This window comes from Anabas testudineus, chromosome 3 (genome assembly GCF_900324465.2).
Source record: "Anabas testudineus chromosome 3, fAnaTes1.2, whole genome shotgun sequence".
NCBI lineage: Eukaryota > Metazoa > Chordata > Actinopteri > Anabantiformes > Anabantidae > Anabas > Anabas testudineus.
This window is the reverse complement of record NC_046612.1, coordinates 3,116,017-3,127,289: the sequence shown is the minus strand read 5'-3', so window position 1 is coordinate 3,127,289 and position 11,273 is coordinate 3,116,017. Positions and strand designations below refer to the sequence as shown.

General features: G+C 39.7%; 1 protein-coding gene across 2 annotated transcripts in view; it reads right to left on the bottom strand.

Annotated features, from left to right (window-relative positions):
* Positions 1–4,974: 4,974 nt before the first annotated feature.
* Positions 4,975–11,273, bottom strand: part of LOC113173950 (MAM domain-containing glycosylphosphatidylinositol anchor protein 1) — a 130,509-nt gene continuing 124,210 nt past the window's right edge. The window contains exons 17-18 of one of the 2 annotated variants that reach the window (XM_026377555.1): positions 10,863–10,980; positions 4,975–7,195 (exon numbers count right to left, since the gene is read on the bottom strand). In XM_026377555.1, coding sequence (XP_026233340.1) covers positions 7,110–7,195; positions 10,863–10,980 — 204 coding nt within the window. In that variant the 3' untranslated portion in view covers positions 4,975–7,109. The remainder of the gene's footprint in view (positions 7,196–10,862; positions 10,981–11,273) is intronic. The other variant, XM_026377556.1, reaches the window with a different exon arrangement.

Here is an 11,273-nt window from a genome sequence, read left to right as displayed (position 1 = left end):
CCAGACAGATTCTTTACACTCTTTACTGTGTACGTTTGGCATGTACTACATCTATTTTAGAAACAGGAAACAGTGGGAGAAGAAAAAAAACAGAAGGCTGAGTGAAAAAGACAAAACCAAACGGGGAGAAACAGGAACTGCAAAACACATTTAGAGATGGTGATAATGTCGGCAAGTGAGAAAATAATCACACACCCTTCGAGTGTAAATGAGTTCAGATCACTGTATTCGCTGCGATCCTATGACTTTGTGGTGACATCTGAGGCTGAGCTGCTGAAAGATGGGAGAAAACCATTTGTGTGACTTCATTACGGTTTTCCACACATCTCACAAATTAGGCATGCATGAGCTGCTCGCCTTGTCAGTAAAGTCATTAACGAGTAAGTGCATGGATTTGATTAGTAATTTAGTAATTCCTATGAATTTGCATTAATTGCTGCATGTGCTGCATCGACCACGTGCGCCATCTATCACATCCACACGAGAGTCAGAGCTTTTATTCTCATTAAGTAATACTGAGAATGAGGTTTTCTATAGACGCAGCAGCAGCAGAGACTCCTTTACTGTAATAGAGAGAGTTAGACACACACTTATTTGCTCTATATACAGTAGTATTTACGTTTTTGTGGATATTTGTTAAGTAGCCCAAACAGTCTACGGCTCACTGTGTGTGATTAATAAAGTGCATGTGGTAATTAGTGTCTTTAGGCACCTGGAACATTCGTGTAATTACCCCCCTGCTGTTGTGATGTATTTTCCATGGAAAAAGGTCACACCAGGCAGCATCTCAGGCTGTCTGAGAACTGACTCGAACACAAAACCTGCAGTGCTTTACATGATCTGCACGTTTTTAATCCTCATAAATTCATGTTTTATTATTTCAGAATGAATATTACCAAGAATTAAGAATCCAGAAACAAATAGCTGAGGTCCTTTTTCAATTCCAAGATTTAAACACACTACTAAACGCCTTTCAAGCTGAGTCATAGCGATTGTATTTATAAAAGGCATTTAAGGAAGTGTTGAATCAGATCAGTAATCCCATCTGCACAGCAAATAAAAAGCATTTCCGGTAGCTATTTATTGTAACTTAGCCCACAGATTTGGAAACGGGTAAAATAAGCTGTAGGTTTGGCAAATCAAAATAGAACCAAGCATTGTAAAGCATCAGTTGTTTCTTATTGCAGAAGCTAGAATCAGAGAGTGTTTTACTGTTTTGTGGTCAAACCAACACTCCAGCTCCTGTCTGTCTACATTTTGTGCTTGTGATCACACCTTTGGTTCTAGTTGGACCACCATCGGTGGCTTTTCTGCTGATTCAGCATGTTGAATTGGCATGGACCCCACAGTGACTGAGATCTCTTCATATGGCCGTTCAGCTCAGACGAAAGTGGAAATGAATTTACAGCATATTCTCAGTTAGAAGTAGCTGTAAACTGTCTGTAGTGAGCGCGAGTGGTGTGTCGACAGGACGCAAATGCTGCCAGGTGCTGTTTTTTAATTGTATACCTGCAGTCTTGATCTTCTTCTGTTTTACCTGTCTGAATAATAGACTACTGCCACCTGCTGGTAGAGAGTTTCTTCCTAGTGTCACCTTTTTTGGCAAACGTCGGACTGGTGGCCTCTGGTTCTTTGATGGCGGCTTCCTGTAAGGGTTTCAGGCCAGAGTTATATATATAAAGAAATATTCCTTTAAAGTAGATTTCCTTTCTATGTCTCTGCGCTGGTGATAGCCCAGGCTGTCTAGGTTGTACATCCATCTGTTCGTACAACAACCCGCTTCATGAAAACACGATATCTACTGAACGTTTGGAGGGAAGACCTTTAAAGTAACACATTCATCCAGTTCTTGCGGCTAATTGTTATAAACATCACATGTGAAGAACGATTCAAAGGAATTTCTTTAAATCTCGTACAACTGTCTGTTGGAGTTAGTGATTCATCTTTAGGGGGCAAAGGTCAAGCTCATGGTCACCTCATGTTCATCAGATTCTTTCTTGAGGGTTTTTTCTTCAAATTTGGCACAAATTGTCACCTGGGGTCACGTTCGCCGTGACCTCATGTATGTCCCATTCGTGTCAATGCAAAATCTCCGAAAGTCCTGGAAGGAATTTCATTACATGTGATACGAACATCTGCTTGAACTCATGCATAAGCTTATTCGAATAAACATCACTAGTTAGTAGAGTCATAACTACGTTCTTACATATGTTGTATATACAAGAGCAACTGCAGCAACAAACGACAGTAACCACAGCTTTTTCATTCATTAATGTTTATTTATGCCGTTCAATGTCATATTTCAAATATCGTTTTCCTCTAAAATACTTCTGAACATGACACAAACATACAACACCCAGCTACCCTTCTCCATTTTCTTCCCATTAAAGGTGCATTTTATGTATTTGTTCCAAAACGGATCAATATATAGACTGCTGTATCCTGTAAGACCCGAGAGTCGGCACACATCACTGTGACCGTAGCGCTGTTTCCCAGAACGTCCTTAATGCATGCACTGACGATATGAGTCACAGTGAGTTGCAATGGGCAGGGGAGCCCCAAACAGCATTTGTAAGGTTTTAATGCTGCTCACTTTGAAGGTGCTTCATGAAACATTTCATTCTCTGATCAGAAAGTAGCGTAAAACATATCAACAACAATTTAACCTTTTGGGAAACCAGAGCAAAGGCCACAGCTTTTAGTGGAAAAGGTCATTTTGGTGAGTCTGTAAACCAAAGTTGTTTTCACCCAACACTGTTTTAAGCAACATTACTGGGAAGCATTACCCAGGAGTGTAACCAGCACTCTCTTTGTTGCACATTAACTAATTTCCCACAAAATAACTTCTGAACATGTGCCTCACTTTATTTACTGTTGCCCGGAGGGATAGTCGATCTGTCCACGCAGTTGCTCAGTGCACCGCTGCTTTCACAGTTAGGGAGGGGACAAAGGCTGAGATTTTCCAGACACTCTCTTGTAGATCAATTCTAATTAAGACAGTGCAGACAGTATACAGTAGGTGGAAGATTAACAGTCAGTTTGTCAGGCCAGTTATTTACCACAGAAATCGGTGTGTGTGTGTGTGTGTGTGTGTGGACGTGCAGACGCTCAGTAAACACACAAATGAGCATGTTACCAACAGAAAGTGGAAATGACCATTTAATGAAGACAAATGAGATCCTACAAATCCGTATCTTTTGTGGAAACTACACTTGTCACTGGTGTTTCTCTGACTTCACCTGTGTTAGAGGTTTGCAGCTGTAACTGATACAGATGGAGATTTACAGTGTCACCTACCTGATCAGGTAATGTTCATCACTAATTCATGTAGTTAGTTGTCCTTTCTTTGGTTTGTCTTTATCAAAACAAATTAAATCTGCTTCTGAACTCATCGAGGGCGTCGAGTCTGCCTGATGCTTCAGTATTGTGCATTTTTAATATGAAACACATAAGTAGATCTGACTTTGTATCTGCCCTAGATTTGACACTAAGTGTTGCTACAGATGTGGTTACAGTTAAAATATTTTGAATAAGGAGTTAGGAAACTTGCTGCTGTCCCCTTTAAACTAGATGTTTGGTTCTAAAGTTACAGAGGACACAAACTTTCCCACATTATGCCTGTTAACTGTTCATCTACTAACATACTAAACAGATAGTTTGTTACTCTAGTCACTGAACTATGAGGCAATGTGACAAATGATTTGATGGCATGTTGAAATATCAGTGCTTAAGGATAAAATGTGCATTTATTTAACATGTAGTGTGTGTGTTTTGCTGTGTCGTGTTGTAGGAAAATGAAATGAAAGCTGACAATTTCTTTAGACTGTATGTGTAATTTCAGAATTAACATTTATAGGAAAGCATATCAGTCAAATTCACTTTTAAAATAACCAGCATCAGTCAGGTACAACCTGCCACCAGGCAACTCTGTCTCCTATTAATCACATTCCTGTACAACTACACTGAAAATGCAATTTATAGCAAATGCAATTATAACATAATTATGTTGTGATGCAACGTATTTACATTTATTAATGGAAAGCTGGGTTTCAAAAAGGTGATTAGGGTGAAAGAAGGGTTTATAATGTGCAGGAATGACAAACCACACACCCCAGTCCAGTGAGTCCAGTGTCAGGTTGGAGAATTGCAGCTCAATCATGTCCTCTGTTAACATAATGATCATATTTTAACAATTAATATGAAGACAATTCACAAATACTTTGATATTTGACAAATCAAATAATAATAATAGGGATACTTCACAAAGAACTTCCCCAAGGGGATTAGTAGACAGGCTGTCAACTTGTGCCAGGGGTTCAGGGTTCAGTGTCTTATCTAGGGACACTTCAACATATAGCCAGGGATCAGGGGGAGCTGGGAAGCCAGCAGTCAACCCTGGGGTTTGGAGACAACTGCCCACTGCCCTACCAACTGAACTACAGCTCCCCCCATACATGTACACATGTAGTGTGTACATATATGTCTCTCTGTCCACCAAAATATCTGATCTGCAACATCCCATTTTCTGTATAAATGTCCGATCTCACAGTTTAAAAACAGCGTCATTACAGGTTTTATCGTTCAGGCATCACAGCACTGATGAACGATGCGGCAAAGATCATTAGAAAGACAGAAAAACACACAAACCTTTCTGTAACCCCACCTGAAGTGCTTTTCTGGCCTAAACCCAACCATAACCTTACTCAAGTCGTGCGGTTTGTAAGTCCTGGGTCATCCATTCACCCCAACCTGCTCCTTGCGACTCTCTTTTCAGTAATAAACGTAAAACGTCATTAGCCAAAAAATACTTTGCATCATAACAGGATCATGACTTTCTCCATAAAATTGTACTGTGATCATGTTTAGTTCTATATAAACATAATTTGCTGAAACTGGTTTCATTGATACCTATCGGACAGAGATAACTTAAATAAATAACAGACAAAACTCAACATTTTTGCTATATTGCGAGCGTCTTACAGGAGATTTCAAATAACTGGCACTTCACAGAGTCGTCCAACATGCCTTACAGACCTTTGTGGGAACTAAACCCTGGCAATGATACCATTTGATTTTCTACATATAACCAAGCTTAACATGGAAACTAGTAAGTCAAATAGGCACATGATGTCTGTATGCTATGTCCATTTATGATTGAATATGATGAAAATTATAATACAGCTTTTATCGACTACATGAAAAAGTGCAATGATCAACTCAACATGACATGACAGACAGGAAGTACATGAAGTGTTGAAAAGACTGGTTCACAGGTAATGTACATGGTAACGAAGCAAATCGGCAAATACAAACAGCTCAGTTACTGGAGTAGTGTGACAGGTGAAGCAGGATGCAAACAGCACATACTGTTCAGGAAATGATGAATCGCTAGCTTACATAGCCAAATTAAATGCAATCAAACTACTGTATATACTGTAGGGGATAGATATGAGTATTGCTTAATCTTAACAATCATATCTATGTGATTATGGAAGCTGTTGACACTGCAGACATTCAACGTGAACTGAACAATGACAAAGAACCTGATCTACAATCCACACTCACACCTGCCAGTGTTTGGGAATTTCACGACATTCAAAAACCTGTGGAGAAGGAAGCATTCTGTTATCATATGTTCGTCTGAACTCACTCCAGGCTCTTTTCTGCCTCCTGCACCGCACCACATGTTTTTCCTCTTGCTCATTAGAAGCATGTTGTGGTTGAAAACTCCAGACATCTGAGTCATGATGTCCAGTGACAGGAAGTTTATGAGAAGCGAGGAGGAATGTGAAAGTTGCATCTACCATCTGTGGTTTTCCTTCTGTCATTCACAAATGAGATGTGTGTGTGTGTGTGTGAGGCAGAGAGTGAGCTATCAGAAAAACTGAGTGTGTGTGTGTTCTGTACTAGGAGTGTAGGTGCTATAAAAAAAAAATAATAATAATGTTGAGCTTTCTGTGCAGGTGGGCTTCGGTCCTCTTTGCTTTTCCCTCCACATGCTCAATTCAGGTTCTTGACCACAAATATCTTCCTCTCATAAATATTAATATAATACTTTATTACCCATTGCCCTTCACCCTGATAACGCCATAAACATAACAAAACAAAATTCAAAATATCAAAAACATTGAGTAGGTCTGACAAATTGCAACATCACATAATAAGTTGAATAAAACCCAAAGGAACAGCAGATTTTATAAATGTTGTGCTTCTTTAATTTCACTTTGTAAAGTCCTCCACTGTCCTAGTTGTGTTTTACTTTAAACTTTGTTATATTTAATATATATATTTATATATAGATAAATGTACACGTATAATCCGCACTGAGGTACGTCTCTTGTGGCAAGCAGAGAGGCTACCGAGAGCCCCCTTCTTTTTTCCTCTGTCTGGTTTGTCCTCTCCTCACACCACTCATTTGTTTATTCATTCATTCATCCATCAGTTTTTATTTCCATCCGTCTCTTTGTCATTCAGAAGCTCCCGTGGTCCCAAAGGTTTGGACAGAAGGGGAGACGGTTTCTGTGAAAAAGAAGGATTTTCCTCGCTTTCTCTCTCTCTTTTTCGTTTTCTTCCTGGAATCCGTGTTCCATCCTTTTATTCCCTCAGGTCCTTTGTCATCTTTGGTAGAGTGTCCGACACTTTGGTGTGTCTGGGGAATAGGGGCGAGGGGAAGTCGAGAACTGCTGTTCGAGGGAGTGGAGATACACGAGGGGGTACATGTATGCATGAAAAGGGTTGACGAAGGAGAGGAAAGGGTGACAAAGTGACACGTCGACATGGGTAACATGAATCTAATCAGATACTTAGACTGACAAAGGAGAGAATATGAAGTCTGACTGACAAAGATCATTAACTATGTTCACTTTAAATACAGTATGAGCATCAGTTGGTTATATTGAGTGCGTTGGGGAGAAATGTTCAAAGAAAGAAAAGGAGGAGACAAATAGTTTGTTACTATTTATCTAAGCAAGACGAAATGAAGGCTAGCTGCTCGACAGGTGAGGAGACGGGCACAGTGAGTAGAGGACAGGGGGGTAGAAAGAGAAGAAAGAGCGCGAGTCAGGGCAGCGTCTGTCGGCACAGACAGGCGGCGTAGAGAGAAGTGGTCATCATCTGACGAGCAGCAACAGGAAGCAGGAAAGGCCAAAGGTCAGCCAGCTGGCCAATGGGAGCGAGTGTGATCCACCGATCAGAACTACAGAAACAAAAAAAAGAAAAGAGTTGTCGCCTCAGTTTATAGCTGAAAATAAGAAACATATTGTAACCAGATGCTAAATAGTAATTTAAGTTTTCATCTTCATTGTCTCCTGGTGCTGCTCAGTGGGGTTGTTGTGATTTCTATATAATTCTGTATACAGTTATATTTTGTAAGATCTTAAACACTGTAAAGTGCCATGAGACCATATAAACAAACTGAATTTCATTGTGGTTATAGAACTTGCAGATTACTGTGGTAATAACTAATTTATCTTATTGTTTTGAACTATTTTACATGACATTTCTAGCTCTGTCCTTTGTAAACAACACAGGCCTGATGTTACTTTAACCACGTGCCAAATACATAACTGTCCATTTCTATATTTATCTTTTGGGGCTAAGGGTGTCCTTCAGCCTGAGGCTGAGTGCAGAGCCATGGGAGTTTCTTCAGCATAACAAGAAGCGTGAACATACAGAGCTATGTTACCAATTTTACAATTAGGAGGAGGGTTGGAGAAAAAACGAGCTTGTAATAGTTCATGTAAAGGAAAAAAAAGACTGTTAGAGCGAAAAATGAAGGGAGGAAGTAGAGAGAGAGAGAGAGAGAGAGAGAGAGAGCGTGGGTGAGTGAAATAACAGAAAAGAGAACCAGAGATTCACCACTGAGATCCCACACACTGTCATGACAGCTTTAAGATTTTAACAAGAGAAAATGTTACGATTGATGTCATCATCACCGGTATGTGATGGATTGATTTTGTTGTTTCTTAATGTATGTGCACAGTTGGATACGGGACCTCTCTTCTAGCTGTAATTTGATGTTTCATGAGACCTTCCTAAGTTTTCCATTTCATTTATTCATGTTAAAATCTTAATGTAAACAGTATAAAAAAAGCTGCTTGTTCTCTTCATCTAAATACTCTACATACAAAACGCTGCTAGAAATGCAGCAGCAAGGCGCACATGTCAGCTGCTCAAACAAAGAGTTTCATAAATAAAACGTGGGTATTAAAAAGATCAATATGATTTCATATCAAGGATCCATCCTCCAGACAGAAAATCAGTATTTATAATAAAGCTAAGGTCCGTACGCAGCAGACACACATGTGCACACTCCCACATACACACACAGTTTGCAGGCAGCAGATTAAATTGAAATATGGCGTTTTAAATCTCTGCCTGTCTGTCTTAGAGTTTAAAAACTTCAACTTAAATAAATAACGGATTACAGTGGACGTAAGCATCAGGTTGAAGTACAGTATGTGTGTAAAGGATTTGGACGGCTTCACATATTTCATTCTACAGTCATCTCAGTTTAAATCTGTGTTTTCACTGCACCGTGAGACTGAACAAACTCATTTACTGTCCCAGTAATTTACCAGTCTGTCTAAAGTTTGTGTCACAGGATAATTACATTTTAGCTTTTTATGTATATATAAAATAGTCTAAACTACTTCAACATTCATTTTCTTTAACTCATCTACAGTACAGTGCTGTGAAAAACTAATTTCCTAATTTCTTCTATTTCTGTCTCAAACTAAACTGTTTCACATTTTCACATTTTTTTAAGCAAAAAAAGTTTTTCTAATAATTAAATCTCCAATGTGAAACCATTTGTCCACTCAACTTAACGGCCAGTTTAGGTCTGGACTTGCTCTTATGTTTGGGATCATTGTCTCAGTGTCAATCAGACAGTGACATCACTATTGTTCCAAGTCATCTAATCTCTGCAGTCTTACAAATAACCCTGTACCTGTACTTGGGAGGTTCTCAGAATATGATGCCCAGGATTGAATTGAATGTGAAAGTAGAGCAATGAGGAGGAAGCAAGTTAAGAGCAAGGTTAGTTAAAGTAAAACAGAAAGTGATGAGCTCATTTTCCATCAACGCTGCTCTTCTTCTACAGGCACAAACCATAGAACTAGACGGAGCTCTGCGAGTTAAACTAAAACTGTACAGTAAGTCTTCATTGAAAACACATACACACCATAGTTAGGAGGAACTCCTCACAACTTTAACCTAACATAAACTAATTCTAATCTTAATCCCAAAAGTATTAACCCTTGAAACAGCCACAACTGGCCTAAACTTAGCTAAAGTCTCCATCTAAAATCTAATGGTCTATGTAATGGGGACAGATTATAAGAAGCCGTGCTTGATATCCTGTGCAACTACTTGAGTCTTCAATTTACCGTGAGCTGTTCCCTCTAAATTCATCATACCTTTCAAACATGAGTTGAGTTTAATCCTCCTGTAATCCTCAGTGTCCCTCACCAACTCCACAGAAATCTGTACTCAGGACAGACTCGTTTGTGTTTCTTACAGTGACAAACACTCTGATAATTACCCATCTGTCTGCACTGTATGTCTTTGCCTGCACAAAACCTGCAGGACACACATGCACATGCACACGCAGAGAACTCGAGAGCTTTCCTCTTCCTGTTTACACCTTCATCTATTATTCACTCCATCCGCCAGTGTCTCTACACGCACATTAATGATGATTATGTGCCTGTGTGTGTGTGTTTGTGCGCACATCTTGGCTCGCAGAGGGCAGCTCTTACTGGAGCTAAACTGCTGGCAGGTTTTAGTCTCATATTCTCTTTCTTCTTTTGGTTCTTGGACCTGTTTCTCCCTTCGACTCTCTCTTCGCCTGCTGCACACACATACTCAGAAACACTCACACCCACACCTACTTTTGGTCACTCTCTGTCTTTGACCTTTTCTCTGCCTCTGTCTCCTCTCTGCTACTCCCCCACCCTCTAGGCTATTTCAGTCTTTTTCCACATGCTCATATGCACTGATTCACTGAAGCTGACTGATTTTTCTTTAACATTTAAACTTAAGGCAAAGAGGACCTTTACGAGGAGTATCCTGGTATTCTTAACTGGGTTTGACTTGTCTGGGATGTCGGTGTGAGTAGTGAGGAGAAATCGTGGTCAGTTTTTAGAGTGAACATCAAGGTCTCACACACTTCCTCATCATCCACTCTCTCTTTCTCTCTTAGGGGTAAATAACGAGAGCTGTTAAAGATGTTCCAGAGGGATACGAATAATAAAGTGCAGTAGGCTAACAGAACAGGAGGTAAAAGAAAATAATGAAGGTCAATATGGAGGAGGCAGTGGTGTATTGTGGGAAGTGAGAGGGAGACACGATGGAGGGAAATGTGAAGTAAATAAAATGATAGATGAGGAAGAACGAGCACAAATGATGATGAGGCTCCTAGCTCGCCTCCATGCGGGTGCCCTGTGGTGTCCACTTGTATGCCTACAGCCCCCACACTAGCAGCATTTTCTCTCTGCGCCATATTTCCACACTAAAGAGGATGTTTAGTTCTTTTTCTATTGTTCCTTTGAAAATTGTGCCTCAGTAATTCCCTTCCCCACTGCCCCTCAATTAATTTATTTTCTGCTGAAATCAATTCCGTTCAACTCAGTTTAATTGAGCTGTGTTTCAGCTTCTTAGCAAGTACTTTATTGGCATGTCTGCAGAGAACAAAAAAGCTAACAACACTTTTTAGACCATTAGGAATAATATTGCTTTCCTTATTTTAGTTCTCCTGAATGTTACTGCACACGCAATGAGTGGGGAAACAAATAATCACAGATGCTTATTTGTGTTTCTCTGTGTCTTTAAGTTTCTCCACTCAAAAAACACTATCTTACCTGTCTTACCTGCGCTGGCTACAGTGTTCTCCTGCTTGCACTTCCCTAAGGTGATGGACACGTCGTCGATGGCAATATCCCCCTCGAAACTCGGGCCCCGAATTCCTTCAAACACAATCTGTTCAGAGAAGAGACAAAGACACACGGCTGCTCAGTGAGTATGTCAGACACTGCATATTAATTATATAATTTTTCATGAATGACCAATTCTTTAGTCTGTATTTTGTTTGGCTCTTAGAGTAAACCATAATTAAACAGCAACGATTTACATATAAACACAAAGAACTAGGGAAAAAAAAAATCACATTATGCTGATACATTTTAAACACTGCACAGAAAATATAATAACAATGTGCAGGTAGCTTTAGTATTAAGTATTAACAAGTTGTGGTCCTAAGCCATAATTTGTGG